The sequence below is a fragment of the Phyllobates terribilis genome, unplaced genomic scaffold (genome assembly GCF_046119375.1).
Source record: "Phyllobates terribilis strain yellow unplaced genomic scaffold, ASM4611937v1 Scaffold_1__5_contigs__length_1240528914, whole genome shotgun sequence".
Taxonomy (NCBI): Eukaryota; Metazoa; Chordata; class Amphibia; order Anura; family Dendrobatidae; genus Phyllobates; species Phyllobates terribilis.
The window spans coordinates 525965114-525983116 of record NW_027362761.1 but is presented as its reverse complement, the minus strand read 5'-3'; the positions used below and the strand labels follow the sequence as shown (position 1 = coordinate 525983116).

The window sequence follows — 18003 nt, the reverse complement described above, 5'->3', positions numbered from 1 at the left end:
TAAAATGCAATGAAATAATCGCAAATGTTAAATATTCTCTTATGAAAACAGAACAAGTGTTCTGAGCAAGAGGAAAAACACCAGATGCACTTTACTTTCTGCATATGAACCAGAGGAAAATTAACAATGAAGAAGAAAAAGAAGAAGAGCAGCTAAATTCTACTATGTGGAAAATCACAAATGTTCTGATGGGTGTTATATATATATATATATATATATATATATATATATATATATATATATATATATATATTATACATATATATACTACTTTTCTCATATTTATCTCCTATCTATCTATTTTTTGCTTTCGTTCTTTCTCTCCTTTATTTCATTTTATCTTTTTTCTCTCCTTTCTTTATGAGATCTACAAACGACTTCCCTACTTTCTCTTTCATATCCATATTTTTTTCTTTCATTCTTTCTGTCCCTTCATTCATTCTTTTGTATTTTTTCTTTCTTTCTTTGTCAAATCTATAAACTATTTCCCTCCATTTTCTTTCATTTCTATCTATTCGTCCATCTATTATCTATCTACCTACATTATCCATCTATCCATCCAACTACCAATTCTCTTTCTTTTTCCTCTTTTTGCATTTTTCATGTCTATCAACCTGTCTATTATTTATAATTTCTTTTAATAATATGGAATTTCATATCAGTCAACTATTTTTTTTCCTTTCTTTTTCGTTCTATCTCTTCCCTATTTATATTTATCTATCCATCATCTATCTATAAATCTCTCTACATAACTGTCATCTATCTAGTTGTTTAGCAATGCTCCTTGTTCTTTCTCTCTCTTTTTTTTCTTTCTTTCTATCTTTTTTGTATAACTATAAATGGGTCCATTATTACACATTTCTTTAGAAGTAATAGGAAATCAGAAATCTCGGAATTTGGGGAGAAATAAATAATTTGCTCTTATTTTCTGAATTGATCAAATAATAAAAGAGAACAATACATTTGATAACATAATACATCTACATATATTTCGTATAGTGTTTGTATCTGTTGTGCAATAAATCCTCCTGATATAACAAAACTAGCTTGCCCTGCCAACCTGCACTGTGCTGAAACTCTTTAACATTAGGAACCAAAACAGAAACACAGACTGTAAAATACTGGATGCAAAAGCAGAAACCAAAGGAAGAGATGATGGAACATACACATGGATGCAGAAATATCAGCTGAGCTTAAATAATGGAGCAACAGGCAGCGGAGAGCTGAGAACAGGAAACAGAGAGCAGAGAGCAAAGAACAGAGAGCTGAGAGCGGAGAGCAGAGAGCGGAGAGCTAAGAGGACAGATCAGAGAACAGAGAGCGGAGAGCAGAGAGCGGAGAGCAGAGAGCGGAGAGCTGAGAGCAAAGAACAGAGAGCAGAGAACTGAGAGCAGAGAGCGGAGAGCTAAGAGGACAGATCAGAGAACAGAGAGCGGAGAGCAAACAGCAGAGAACAGAGAGCAAAGAACAGAGAGCTGAGAGCGGAGAGCAGAGAGCGGAGAGCTAAGAGGACAGATCAGAGAACAGAGAGCGGAGAGCAGAGAGCGGAGAGCAGAGAGCGGAGAGCAGAGAGCGGAGAGCTGAGAGCAAAGAACAGAGAGCAGAGAACTGAGAGCAGAGAGCGGAGAGCTAAGAGGACAGATCAGAGAACAGAGAGCGGAGAGCAAACAGCAGAGAACTGAGAGCAGAGAGTAGAGAACAGAGCAGAGAACAGAGAGCTGAGAACAGAAAACAAAGAGCAGAGAGCTGAGAGAAAAGAGGGAAGAGAAAAGAGCAGAGAACTGAGAGCAGAGAGCTGAGAGAAAAGAGGGAAGAGAAAAGAGCAGAGAACTGAGAGCAGAGAGCTGAGAGCAGAGAGCTGAAAGCAGAGAGCTGAGAGGAGAGAGCGGAGAACAGAGAGCGGAGAGCTGAGAGGAGAGAGCAGAGAACAAATAGCTGAGAGGAGAGATCGGAGAACAGAGAGCTGAGAGGAGAGATCGGAGAGCGAAGAGCAGAGAGCTGAGAGGAGAGAGCGGAGAACAGAGAGCTGAGAGGAGAGAGCGGAGAACAGAGAGCAAAGAGCAGAGAACAGAAAGCTGAGAGCAGAGAACTGAGAGCGGAGAGCTGAGAGGAGAGAGCAGAGAGCGAAGAGCTGAGAGCAGAGAGCTGAGAGGAGAGAGCAGAGAGCTGAGAGGAGAGAGCGGAGAACAGAGAGCAAAGAGCAGAGAACAGAAAGCTGAGAGCAGAGAACTGAGAGCAGGGAGCTGAGAGGAGAGAGTAAAGAACAGAGAGCAGAGATCTGAGAGCTGAGAACAGAGGGATGAGAGCAGAGAGCTGACACTTTGATGGCTACACCTGACTCTGCTGTGACCTGTAACCACACTGAGGGCTGCAGAGAACAAACAGCTCAATGGCCGCTTCACCCATTCGTCACAGAAACCACATAGATAAACAGAGGCTCCAGAATATAGCATTGTAACAAGGCAATAAATACACACACACTGTACAAAAGGGAAGAGAGATAGATAGATAGATTGATAGATAGATAGATAGATAGATAGATAAATGGATAGATAGATAGATAGATAGATAGATAGATAGATAGAGAGATAGATAGATAGATGATAGATAGATATTGCATTGATAGATAATAGATATTAGATAGATATATACAAATACATCTCTAAATATTCATATTTATTATGGACATGTAGTTAGTGGGGCTATCTAGCTTTCAGTTTTTAGCCATCTATCCGTCTTACTATGTAGGTATCTATATCTTAATGGACATAAAAAAAGACAGAAAGAGACTGGAGAAAGAAAGAAAAATTTGTGGTTGGATAATAGATTGATAGATAGATAGATAGATAGATAGATAGATAGATAGATAGATAGATAGATAGATAGATAGATAGAAAATAGATAGATATGGGATAGATAGATAATAGATAGATAGATAGATAGATGGATAGATAGATAGATAGATAGATAGATAGATAGATAGAAAATAGATAGATATGGGATAGATAGATAATAGATAGATAGATAGATAGATGGATAGATAGATAGATAGATAGATAGATAGATAGATAGATAGATAGATAGAGTGCATGTACATAACAATCTGCAAAAATTCAAGTCTCCATAAATCATAAACAGAAGATAAGCATAACCATCCACTAATAAGATCACTTCTTCTAGGGGTCACTACCATTGAACACACCCTGTAATATGCCATTTTCTACATGTGGCCAATTTATTTTCCACAATGTTAAATAAGAAAAGACAACAAACACACAAGACAACATGTAATTTAGAGAGACCACCATACAGACGGGATTTTCTTGATTTTCTTTCTTTTACTTCAGCAAACAAAAAAAAATATATATTCAAATAACATGAAAAGTGGCAAAGTCTTTCGACAATAAATAATAAATTACTTTATAATTTCTGCAATGCAATAATAGCAAACAAAAAAAAATTCCCTTTCTCATCATTTCCAGAGAGAGAACAGTCGTTTAGAACCAATAATAATAATAATATTAATAATAATAATAACTATACACATCTTTGGGGATGGGGGAGAAATAAGTTCTTGTCTCTTTCAGAATCACACATAATCCAGAGAGGCCTGTGGCAGAATAGAGGTATACCTTGTTGTTGCTGCAATGCTTCCAAGAGTTGTATGTTGGTAAAACAAAAAAAAAATGAATAATATTAAAAGGCAGGTAAAAAAAAATTAAAGCAATGTTTTGTAGTATTTTTTGGATTTCTTGTTATGAGAAGGGGGATCTCAGAAACAGTTACATGCTATGTGAGGCCTGGATATACAGCTCCTCTTGTTATAGTCAGTTGAGAACATTTGCAACCCAATGGCTCCACCTGTAATCCTCCATGATGATCCCTCCAAGTCACTGTCCATGGTCTGCAGCATCATCCTCCACTGAAGCTCCCCTTTGGCAAGGCAAATAGTGAAGTGATGTTCCACAGATAAGCAGCACCATTAAGATCTTCTCTGCTCTCTCTCCATCTTGGTCTACTGTTGTGAGAATGTAGGGCTACAATATTCATGTATGTTGTTGGAGATCCACAGATATAAATCCTCTACGCCTTGGTCCTGGACTGATGGTGGTAATGCTCCTATACGACCATTTTTTTGAATACTGTTCAATCCTAGTAAGATCCCATGATTGTCTTCACAGTGTTGCTACCATGCCATCTTCACCAGATGGTCTCTATGCATCAGATGGACTATCCTGGGCGCTCTGGTGCATCAAGCTGGGTCATCAAATACTTTATTGAAGTCCAAGCCAATATATGTCCCTTTTTTTGGTAATACAAAAAAAGAGGGGTTGGGAGACCACAGAGTTCATTCTCCTCATGCCTCTATGGGGCTTGCTACCATGCTGTTAGGGGTATCTGGGAGCTGGGAGGACATGGAGGCCACTTCACTTCCAGTAGAATTGGAACCTGGACCCCCTTCTGAAAAATTAACCTGTGAGAAACAGGTCTTCAATTAGAAGCAGGACAAAAGAAAAAGAGTGTGAAAGGCATTTCCAGACCAAACACAAAGCACAGCACCAATAATGAAGTAATTCTATAGTGGCAGTATAAAGAAGGAATAGTGGCCTGCAATATAATGATGCTAGGCTCCAATACACATATCATTAAACTACAAGGGCCAGCTTATAAGTCTATGACCATATGGCTTTATATGACTATGAATGACACATAAAAATACAGTTTATATCATCAGTGGAGAAGAATTACAAATTCAGCTCTGCTACATCCAACTATTTGTGCATGCACCAGAGCCTTTATATCACCCAGTGACACCTTATTTTATTCAGCAATGTAATATAATGTAATGTGAATCATATTGTATAAACTCATATATATATATATATATATATGTATATATATATATATATATGTAGTATATAATAAAGGACATTTTCATCCTGATGAGAATAGTGAAAAAAACTCACCAGTTGCTGGAAGGCCGGCTGATCTATGTCACTCTGCAGGGCAAAGTCACTGAGGACCTTCCATGGGGGCTGGTAACTTTGCACTTCTACTGGGTTGGCTTGTAATCCACCATCGTGTCTTTCGGGACTGGAAGCCACCATAGGGGTCCCTGTCATCCCTTGAATATTCTGTAATGACAGGACAATGCCTTGTAATTACTGCTTGGTCACAGCAATAAAACAATAGTGACCATGTGGCAGACAATACATTCACCAAAGTGCACAAACCTCCCTGATCGGGAGGAAACAACTGTCCTATGCCATGTGTAGCCTGTAGAGTAATTGTAAGTCCTACTGTATAGTCACTGAGGCAATGCTGAAAACTGCTATATATCTAAATACTGTGCAGGATCAGGCTTCTCTTCTATTCTGCATTAAGTATAAAGCATAGCCTATAATGATTCAGGAAAATACAATAATGCTTTATATACTATGCAATGCAACATAATCATATGCAATGTAGCCCATGTTATGTAAATTCATGTGCACTGATAATAATAATCCAAAGCTATAGCAGACAACTAGAAAGAGACATACATTATATATGCACAACCAGAAAGTAATACCATATATATATATATATATATATATATATATATAAATATAAATATATATATATATATATATATATATATATATATGTGTACAGATAATATAGATAGTGATAGAGAAATAGATGGAAATAGATATCGAATAAAAGATAGATAGATATTTCTAGATAGATAGATAATATACAGAGTATTATATACTCCTTGCTGTATGACAACTATGAAAAATATTGAAATAATGTTATACAATCTTTCTCTTTCTTTCCATCCATCACCATTTTTTTTAAATCATAGAATCATAGAATGTTAGAGTTGGAAGGGACCTCCAGGGTCCAGACCCCTGCTCAATGCAGGATTCACTAAACCATCTCAGATATATCACATCATATATACTATATTAATTTCATCTATTAATATGGGTCCTCTCTATCATATCCTATCCTTATTCTTTCTTTCTCATTTATTTTCTTACATGCATATCTCCCAACTATTTCGCTCTCATATCTATCTATCTATCTATCTATCTATCTATCTATCTATCTATCTATCTATCTATATCAGTTAGCACTATGTAAAGATCTAAATTGTATGAATTATTATATACCATGCTACCATATATAACTTTGATGAGTACTATGATATGCGGTATAATGTTATACACATTATTACTTATAATAATACAATGCTTCTCTATACAACTGGACAACAAAACCATATAATGTACTATAATGTTATGCAATATATTATTTATCCTATAAAATGCTGTTATATTACAACACAGAATACCATACAATGTTATATAATACTAGACTAGCTAGGTAACAGCTCATCGTGGTACATAAATACATTGCGAAGTAATAGCCAACAATTTATTATCGGAAGCTATAAAAATGCATAATAATAGTAGTAATAATAATAATATTAATATGTATTACTTTCCGAGAAATTAACATTGGACTGATTATAAAAGTTCTAATAAGCATCATAATAATTTATATTTTAGAATGCAGAGTTCAGATTTGGACACAGGTCATCATTGTTCATGTGGCCACAAAAGGAAATGGTATAAATGCTGACATTAAAACAATGCTGAAACTACTCGGAATAAAACCCCGAATAAATAAATTGCTATAATTATCACTATATTTTGGAGAATGCTACAATTGCAATGTACAAGGGACCTTAGCAGCGCTGTCTACATGACACACTGTGCGGAGCGCCCCCTGTGGGTGAGGGAGGGTAGCACTGGGCTCCACTTACCGTTTTGTCGTTCGGTTGCTGTTGCTGAAGCTGTTTCATCAGTATGCTTCTCTTCTTGTCTTTACATCTTTTATTTTGGAACCAGACCCTAATGACCCTGGGACTGAGGCCAGTCATCTCAACTAACTGCTCCTTCATGAGGGCATCAGGCCTAGGGTTGGCAGCATAGCAGGTTCTCAAGGTGTGAAGCTGTTTCTCATTAAGAACTGTCCGGACCCGGGTGGTCTTTTCTGGCTGTTTGTGGACGTGGGGTCTGAGGGCCGGCTGCCGGGCAGAAATGGGCTCTGCTGTAAAAGGAATGAATCGATCTTGAGATATCTCAGCAAATCCTTCCTAGTATTATTATTAGTATTACTATTGTTATTATTATTATTATTATGCATTTCACTTTTTCTAACCCCATATCAAATGGAAACACATTAATATTGTATTTTCCGTGTACAAAATTCATAAAATAATGTATCATGAAAAAAATGAAATAATCATGAAATAATGTATCAACATTAATTAATGTATCATAAAATAATGCATCGACATTCGATAAACATTGCATCATGAAATAATGTATCAACATTCATTAAATATTGTATCATGAAATATTGAAATAATGATGAAATAATGTATCAATATTCATGAAATAATGTATCAACATACATCATGTAACAATGTATTTATTTTAAATCATTTATGAAAGTGGAATATATCAAAATGCAGCAACAGGTAACCCATATAAATTATCAATCCAAACGCGCTAGTATGTATCCCATGTAATATACCATATAATATAATGCAGTAATACCTATTACACTATTACATAACCACTGCAAAGTAGCTATGTAAATCGTATACTTTTATCTATATACTATATATTGGAATCTAGCAGTATACATCACAAAACAATTTATCTACATATATTGAATTGCACATATAATATATTAAAAGGGATCAATTTAATATGCAAGATATATTAATAAACCCTAAGCTATATTTATTAGTATACAATCAATAATTCCTACATTTGCGATAATTAATAATCGTTCAGTAAACTAAAATATATGAACTTGTAATAGTAAATCAATGTAGTGAATGAGCACAGAATACACCAAAATGTATTAATATGTCCTATAATTCAATATACAAGCATACAACTTGTAATATTGGAAGGGCACCTCCTACATAAACACTTTTTTTTTCCATAACACATTGATAATATTTTGCATGTCCCAAATCTTAAGATTGGGGTCCATGTAAGGAGCCCATGTAATTATTTCCCATGTGATTATTGACTAGGAGGCTGCACATACTTTCACAAAAACCTCCTGCTAAATAAATAGGACAGCAGAGAGTGTGAGCCCCTGGCAGGCGCTGCAGCTATCAGAGGTGCTATTCACAGCATTGCTACAAGCTGATAGAAAATACAATCACAATAGGCAAACACTGGTTCTCCTTAAATATTGTGTTAGGCTGATAAGATACAACAATAAAGCGCAGCACATGTGGAGTCAGTGTGCGGTGTGCGACATTAGAAAGGCGCAGTGTTTGCTATAGATACAAGGCAGATACCCAAATACCGCAAGTGACTTTCAACTCTTGTCTGGCTGTTCTGTATGTGACTTTCAGCTCCAGGCTGTATGTGTGTATTAGTGCCAGGCAGGTAGGACATGGGCCTGGGGGCTTTGTCTACCCCCCTGAGGTATTTAGTTGATTTGGTTAAATGTATCCAATCTCCCTTCAATTAGTCAGAAATGGACTGGAAAATTTCCTTTCGGATTATAACAAGCAGTTTATCCAAACTCTGCTATGTGATCCTTGTGCTGGAGTGGAGGAAGGGGGCATCCAGGAGGCTGCCTGCACATACAAAGGGTGAGCACCCCAATCTGAGGAGGAGGAAGAAGGAGAGCAAAAAGGAGAAAAAGAAGGAGAAGAAGGAGGAGAAGGAAGGCACCATCACTTCAGCTGCTGCAATTACGGGAGATTAGCTTGTTGACAGTTTAAAATTACAGTCTAAGTATCTGCATTCATTCCTCAAGACTATCCTGATATACTGGGGTGAGGGGGGAGGGGGAGATGATCCCACCCCCAAATATAACCCGACCCGACAGGGGAAACAGCAATGCTGCTGTATTATTCGTTTGGGGTTATGGGGGGTGTCCATAAATTGGGGTTAAAATTGTACTTAAGAAATAATTATTAATATATATATATATATATATATATATATATATATATATATATATATATATATGTGTGTGTAGTTTTAGGTGGCAGCAGATGTGTGCAGTGTATTATCTGTCCATATACTATTGTCTATCTACATGCAACTGATTTATCTACTGCGGCTTCAATATGTATATATTATTTATCTGTCCATCCACAGAAATAGAAAGATAGATAATAGATAGAATGTATATAGATAATAAGCAGATAGATCATTTGTATATTGACGGACAGATAAATAATACATAGATAAATAAGATGCAGCAGAAAGATTATTTCTTTGTAGATACAAATACAAAATATTTATCTACACACAAATTATCTATCTGCTGAATCTTCGGTATCTATATATTATCTACATATCATCTATCAATCTATTATCTATCATCTATCAATCTATCTATCTATCTATCCATTATCTATCTATCTATCCATGTATCTATCTATCTATCCATTATCTATCTATCTATCTATCTATCTATCTATCTATCTATCTATCTATCATTTATCTATCTATATCTATCTATCTATCCATGTATCTATCTATCTATCTATCTATCTATCTATCTATCTATCTATCTATCTATCTATCTATCTATCTATCATCCCTCCACATCTCCCGCACAGGGGTCCCAGCAGCACACAGTAATAAGTGGAGCAGCAGAGCCATGGATAATCCTCGGTGCCGCCCTACCTGCCATCTGCAGGGGTCGCGCAGCAGGGTGCAAGGGACTGAGCGGGTCGGTGGCCCCCAGACTGGCCCTCTCCACTACATCATGGTCCGCCCGACAGAAAAGTCCATCTTCCCGCAGAGCAAACTCGTCCCCGGGGATGAGCTGGCGGCTGCAGGCCACGCAGCGGAAACACTCGATGTGATAAACCTTGGAGCGGGCGCGCATCACGAAGTCGTTCTTACTGAAGCCCAGCGAGCACTTGGCGCACTTGATGCCATACAACCTGCGGGCACAGGAAAGGGTCAGTCACATCATGGGCATATGTTACACAAACACACACATTTATTCTATCTGTCTATCTAGCTATCTATCCAATATGCCTATAGATTATATGTGGTGTATCCATACAGACACATATAATGTACAATCAATGGACTAATAACATGATATTGTAGACTCTATAACCTAAACTTCTCCCCTCCATGCTTCTATCAGTACAATATAATGACTGTTCCCAGCATCAGTATATAAACTCTTTCCTAGTAATGCAGCCTAAGGATAGATTATTTACACTACCAATTAAAGAATTAAAGAATGTCACCTATGTGTCTACCTTCTGAATTATTTATGTATAATCACACATATATATATATATATATATATATATATATATATATATACATGCATGGAACAATTGTACACACTAATTTCAGGTAGAAATCACACTATAAATAAATATTATGAATACAATCACTACATATATATATATATATATATATATATATATATATATATATATAATTCATATTAATTTTATTTATGATTTAAACTAAGTCATAAAATAGATTATTATAGATGATTTATTATATTTACATTAATTGTATAATTTACAATATATTTTGTATCCTCCAACCCCCCTTCATAGAGTGATTTTCGTGCAACCCCCCTTATAGGTTAATTTTCCTACAACCCTCCACTCATAGGTTAATTTTTTCATATAAACATTCTATTTCGAAATTGTCTAAAAACATTGTATAAAGCACAAGAGAAACTGACCGATACACTGACATTTTTTAAACTGTGTTTTATTGCGTTAATTCTTAGCTACGATCTTATTATTATTATTATTTTATCTACTTTTTCTTGTTATCACTTAATACAGAACAATGTTAAGACAAAGAGCTGTTACTAGGGTCACACAGAAAGGGGCTACACAGGATCAATCCTGGCCAGAGTTGATCTCTGGGTGTCTGTTGTGTCACTTTATCACTTTGCAGATTTTAATGTGAGGAAGGAAGCAGTTTCCCATTATCTAAATATCCCAATTGTTTGCGAGCAGATGATGAGCAATTTGATCTGTTCTGTCTAATTCATCAGGCCAGATAAGATAAGAGATAAGAGACTAAGGGAGGGGGTGGACCAGACACATATATCCAGCATATAGCTATACATTATTGCTATATTACAATTTTGCATCTATGTTATCATATATCAAGTCTGTATATTGTATACGATGGATCTGATATATATCTATCTATATACATCTATATATTCATATACATATATATTTCAAATCTTTTGCATAAAATATATAGAGTTTATAATAAATAATACATAAATATATGTATATAATCTTACTAATATAGAATATTAAGCATCATTTTTGAAGCAAATGCTTAAATGCTAAATGGGTTACTGAAAAACGATACCCATTCAATATATATACCTATATATATATCTATATATTATCATTAAACAACACTATAGTATACAGGTACATATAGTACAGTATAGTTAAATAATATAAAGTATTATGTAATATGATAACTTATACACAATTCCAACAAATAATACGAATATGATATATATATATGATATATTTATTGTATCTTATATTGCACCTATGTATGTATATATATACATATATACTCACATATATATTATATTTTAGGTTATATCTATGTATAGAACATATCTTAGATTTTATATATATATATATATATATATATATATATATATATATATATATATATATATATATATATCACCCATATTATTTTGTACCTATTTTCTTATCATTTATTGAATTTTAGTGTATATTTCAGACATGTAATTTATGGAGCCTACCTGATATAATCCCTTTTACAGTAAGTCTTTCCATCCCTAACAAAGCAAGTACAAGTCTCATCCAGGTACTGGTTGCACTCCGCACACTTCAGGCAGGCAGCATGCCACTCCAGGTCCGGGGATACCCTTAGTATATATTGGTCGTGGATCTGGTTGCCGCAGCCAACACACAGGGAGATCAGGCGCTTTTCTGCAAATAAATATAAAGTGACATTAACTAAGGCAGTTTTTAGTTCTGCACTAAATGTAACAGCTCTAATAATTATACGATTATTAATATTGATCATGATGATGATGTACAGAGGGGGGTGTCCCTCTTTTCTATAGTGGGGGATGTGTGGATTTTGTATAATAGAAATCAAATAAAAATGCAAAATAATATAAATAACTAAATAAATCAGCTTTGACTTAGATGTAATCATTTCTTATTGCTAAGCTGATTATGTGTATGTAGTATATATATATATTTACTGATGATTTATTTGAGCAGGTATGTGCACTTTTGGCTGCTGTCAGGCACAGCACACAATCACACATACTGCACACAATTATTTGCATGTGTCACTTTCTTTCCAGTGCAATCAATGACTACAACTTGCCATAGGGATCGGTGCAAATGTGTGCAGGAGACATGAAGTGTAACCCAATGTACAATGGACACACAGAAAGGAGGGGGCACAGGCTGCCTGTGTGCAATACACAGACACAGTGACAGCAGGGGCAGCCTGGCATTACAGTGTACAGAGCAGTGCACAGGAGTGTACAAGTAGGTAGGCATCATTTAATAATAGTAGAAGGGCTCCTTACTTTTTGGAGGGTCTCCCATGTCTCCCATGTCTGTGAAAGGGTGCAGGGTCCACAGTGTGATGATGTCAGCTTGCAGGGTCCCCAGGCTGGAGTCAGTGAGGGGTGCTGGGTGCAGGAGCCCAGGCTGCACTGCTGCTTCTGCTGCTGCTGAAGTCAGTGCTGATCACACACTCTCTTCCTTATCTCTTACTCAAACTTCTCTGCTCCAACTCAGCTCAATCTCCATTGGTGTGACGCAGGGCGAGGCGACGTCAGCGCTGCCCCCGGCTGATTGGCTGAGCCGTGCACCCAGCAGCTGGCCTTATTATCACATTACAAGTCCTGGAGTCCTGTGTGTGTGCTGGGAGGCTCTGCTGGCCCTGCTGCTGCTGCTGCTGCTTCCTCTGCTGGGCTGCGACACCCCCCACCCTGATAGCACCCAGACTCCTGCCTCTCACCTCCACTGATAGCCATTTCCTCTTCTTATCTGGAGTCTCCATCTGGAGCTGGAAGGGTTAACCACAGCCATTCACTTCAATGGATACAGTCTCCCACTCTGCAACATGTCAGGCTGCTGTGTGAAAAGCAACTGGTGCATGTCACTGACAGGGTTAACTCCACCCTGCAAATGGCAGCACACATTGTGCGGAACATGCAGATTTGGGGGGATTTTTTTTGGGACTGAAACTATTGAAGATTTACATTACATATAGCTTGTAATACTGCAACTTGGGAATGTTGCTGAAAGAGTTATCTATTCTCTCTATATCTATTATCTATCTATCTATCTATCTATCTATCTATCATCTGTCTATTTATCTATCTATTTATCTATCATCTACCTATCTATATATCTATTGTCTAATTGGGAATATTGCTGAAAGAATTAATTATTTGTCTATCTATCTATCTATCTATCTCATGTCTATCTATTTATCTATTATCTATCTAATCTCTCTCTAATATCTATCAAATATATCTCTCTCTATCTAATATCTATCTATCTCTAATATCTATCTATCTAATATCGATCTATTATATAAATGGGTCATTTATAATCTGATTATTTGGTATATACGGTTGGTGGAGGTAAGTAATTCTTTTTGTCCATGAGTCTAAACAAATAGAGTGTCTCAGGCTTGTCTGAGTCCAGGAGTGAAAGCCGCAGCCCCTGACAGTCATTGTGGATTTTAGGCCATCAACTGCTTCCGTCTTACTTGTCCCATGGACAATAGAGGTGACCTCTTAAGCGTTTGTTTGTTCAAGATTTGCAGTCGATTATAAGAAAAGACTTGAGAATTATATTATACTACGAAACCAAATCATGCGAAAAGAAAACAAAACCCACTTTTTAGTGTGTCCAAAACAAATTAGTATTAAATAAAGTAATACTACTACTACTAATAATAACATATCGTATTTATGAGCAGATAATATATGTGTAATACAAAATGTACAATCTATGTTTATATTTCACTGGCAAAATATCTCCATTCCCTGTGCCCCCTGTAACTGGTTGTGGTTGAGGAGGGATGTATTAAATCGTATCATATAATAGCTTATAGCAAAGATGATAGAGATGATTACAGCAGAGACAATACTATATATATAAATATAGGAAAATATGACAATATGTGAATTCTATCTATCTAGATCTATCTATCTATCTATCTATCTATCTATCTATCTATCTATCTATCTATCTATCAATCATCTCATTACTCCTGTAATTACACTTTCATTGTATTACTGTATATCTGTCTGCTCTTTTCTTTCTTTTTTTGGAACCCACTCGATAGTGTGATTGTTGTGGGATACATCAACCTGGTGATTAACAATTTAGACAATATTTCCAGGATTGGGTCACAACAGCGACCTCTTGTGTTCACTTTGGAAATGAGCCAATTATGATAATACGGACACGTTCTCTGGCCTTTGTGCGGCTCTCAGATGTCTTCTACAATGTTTCACTCTGATCAAAGCTGTAAGTAAAAAAAAAACTGCTCTATTATCAAAATCCAGGACCAAGCCTTTGCCTCCGTTGTATAGTAGCAATCAGGGAGGGTTTGTGGCCTCTCTGTAGATGTTGGACTACAGATCACAGCATGCCTTCTTATTTGGTATAGGAAGAGGAAACTTGTAGCCTCTAGTTTGGATCATGCAGCTTACTCACACAATCCCAATCACTGCACCGTAGAAAACAAAAAAAGTCACTTTTAAAATCAATATTGTTATTAAGATACATTTTTATTGATCACACACTTATATTATTAATGCAAACAGTCCCGTATATAGGACCGCATATCCCACACATAGTATACAGAGTATGAGGGGGAAAGTGACCGGAAAATGATGTAATAAATCTATATCACATTTATCTAATGACTATCTCTATCCATTATCTATCTATCTATCTATTATCTATCTATCTGTCTATCTATCTATTTTTACCTATCTATTATCTATCTATCTATCTATCTATCTATATCTATCTATCTATCTATCTATCCATTATCTATCTATTATCTATCTATCTATTTTTATCTATCTATTATCTATCTATCTATCATCTATCTATCTATCTATCTATTATCTATCTATTATCTATCTATTATCTATCCATCTATTATCTATCTCTCTATCTATTATCTATCTATCTATTATCTATCTATCTATTATGTTTCTATCTATCTATCTATTATCTATCTATATATTATGTTTCTATCTATCTATCTATTATCTATCTATCTATCTATCTATCTATCTATCTATCTATTATCTATCACCTATCCATCTATCTATCTATTATCTATCTATTATCTATCTATCTATCTATCTATCTATCATCTATCTATCTATCTATCATCTATCTATCTATTATCTATCTATCTATCTATCTATCTATTATCTATCTATCTATTATGTTTCTATCTATCTATGTATCTATTATCTATCTATATATTATGTTTCTATCTATCTATCTACCCCATATCTATCTATTATCTATCTATCTATCTATCTATCTATCTATTATCTATCTATCTATCTATCTATCTATCTATCTATCTATCTATCTATCTATCTATCTATCTATCTATCTATCTACCCCATATCTATCTATTATCTATCTATCTATCTATCTATCTATCTATCTATCTATCTATCTATCTATCTATCTATCTCTCTCTATCTCTCTATCTAGTCATCCATTTCTCCACACACTCATAGTAGAGAGATCTAGCACAGTATATATGGTTATACATCTCTCACACATAGGACATACTTGTCATGTGCATTTTGCAGTCTCCAGCACTACCTGCAATTTTTGCTCCCTTTATATGGAGAGTCTGTAAGGTTTGTGTTATTAGACTGTAGATCACAAGGACAAATATTTGGCATTGGGCTGGCAGTGGTGTTGGCATTGAATTGGCATTGGTGGCTGTGATTGTAAATGATGCACTCTGTGAGAGGGAGAGGAGAGCTTCTCCTCCCAGGCTGCCTGGTATTGGGAGGGAGGGCAGTCTGGGCTAGCCTCCTAATAACTCCCTGCTTTATCCAGTACAAGGAGCTGCTGGTGGGGAGACTCTGCTATGGATAGTAATGAGAAACACTGCCAGGGCCAATGAGCAAAGTAATCAGAACCCATGGATGACTGGCATTTTATGGGGCCATTGAAGTCAATGAGCAGGATCAGTCCTTGTACAGGAAGCTTTGTGTTCAGCTGATCCTAGTGAGATTGTGTATCTGATAGATATTACATTATGTCCCCAGTACAATGTGAGAGCTGCCCCCTGGGGTCACTGCCCTCCTGTGAGTCCTGCACTATGGAGAACGTCCCTATAGAGAGCTCTGGAGCATTAACCATCATAGAGAGAGTGGAAACAAGAAGAAAAAGCAAGAAAAGCAGGAGAAATAGAGGAAAAGAGAGCAAAAGAGAGAGGGGGAAATAATGTATCCATTCCTAATACAAGAAGGAGCAAATACACTGCTATATAGTGAGCTCACATCACCGACCACCAGCAGTCACTGACCAATACTGAGCAGAGTATGGGGGTATGGACCCCATCATCAGCACCCTGTGTATTGTAGCAGGGGTGCAGACACAGGGGCCTGCTCTTTACTAAATGAAGAACTAAATCCTTCTCTTACTATCTGATAGGATTACATCCAGCACAGAAGAAGGGCCCTGTGTCATCTCGAGCGCTCTCCTCAAATACACTGACTATATCCCAGGTCTATCTATCTATTATCTATCTATCTATCTATCTATCTATCTATCTATCTATCTATCTATCTATCTATCCATTATCTATCTATCTATCTATCTATCTATCTATCTATTATCCATCTATCTATTATCCATCTATCTATTATCTATCTATCTATCTATCTATCTATCTATTATCTATCTATCTATCTATCTATCTATCCATCTATCTATCTATTATCCATCTATCTATTATCTATCTATCTATTATCTATCTATCTATTTATCTATCAATAAAAAAATAAATTTGAAAGCAGCACAAGTAAAACATTTACGGTTGTCGGGTACCAAACCTTCCAGGCATAAACCATACCTCAACATAATTCCATTAGAAGAAGGCAGCACTCTATTTTATCAAAAATAGAAAATTGTGTTATAATAGCCCATTGGGGCTCAGCGACGTTTCTGTTCAACGGAGAAGCTTTTTCAACAGTTGAAAAGGGTTTTGAGTTGAACGGAAATGTCGCTGAGCCCCAATGGGGCTCTCTATCTATCTATCTATCTATCTATCTATCTATCTATCTATCTATCTATCTATCTATCTATCTATCTATCTATCCCATATCTCTCTATCACTATCTATCTAGAAAAAATAAATGCAGCACTATGAAATGATGAGTGCAAATATCATTAAATAACATTATAGTATGCAAGTACATAAAGTACAATAGTACAATATAGTAAAATAGTATAATAATAATGATAATAAATAAAATAAAATAGTAAGCAGGTAAATAGTAATAGTACATGTAAATAACATAGGGAACTTAGTTAACACTATTTTGATCAAAAAAGCGTAAAAGTCATCCAACCATGATAAGGTCTACCCAATTGGGACGGTACCTAACTCTTGTAGTTCACCTCACTATGTGTCTGTAGACCTCAAAGTAGATGGGGCAGATAAGGACAGGTTTGTGGCTCCCCCTTATGGGCTGTCCATTTTTTATTTATATAGCTTGCCACAGACGAGGAACTGCAGTCAGGACCCAGGTCCATAGTGAGGTGAACTACAGGCGGTAGGTACCATCCCGATCGGTTACACCTTGTCGCAGTGTGATGGCTCCACATGGTCCAAGTAAAAATTCAGACATGTTCACAGCTCCATAGAATAACATGGG

The 18003-nt window shown here is 36.0% G+C and overlaps 1 protein-coding gene across 4 annotated transcripts; it reads right to left on the bottom strand.

Annotated features, from left to right (window-relative positions):
- Window positions 1–3318: 3318 nt before the first annotated feature.
- ISL1 (ISL LIM homeobox 1) lies at window positions 3319–13210 on the bottom strand. Of its 4 annotated transcripts, none has more exons than XM_073680312.1 (6): window positions 12640–13210; window positions 11833–12022; window positions 9726–9988; window positions 6815–7101; window positions 4968–5135; window positions 3319–4474 (listed from the first exon to the last, which is right to left on the bottom strand). In XM_073680312.1, exons 1-6 carry the CDS (start codon window positions 12665–12667, stop codon window positions 4358–4360), a joined length of 1053 nt encoding a protein of 350 aa, XP_073536413.1. In that variant the 5' UTR covers window positions 12668–13210; the 3' UTR covers window positions 3319–4357. The 4 variants fall into 4 exon arrangements, with proteins under 4 accessions (XP_073536413.1, XP_073536412.1, XP_073536414.1 ...); XM_073680311.1 differs by having other exon boundaries at window positions 3319–4489; window positions 6815–7098; XM_073680313.1 differs by having other exon boundaries at window positions 6815–7098.
- Window positions 13211–18003: the final 4793 nt, after the last annotated feature.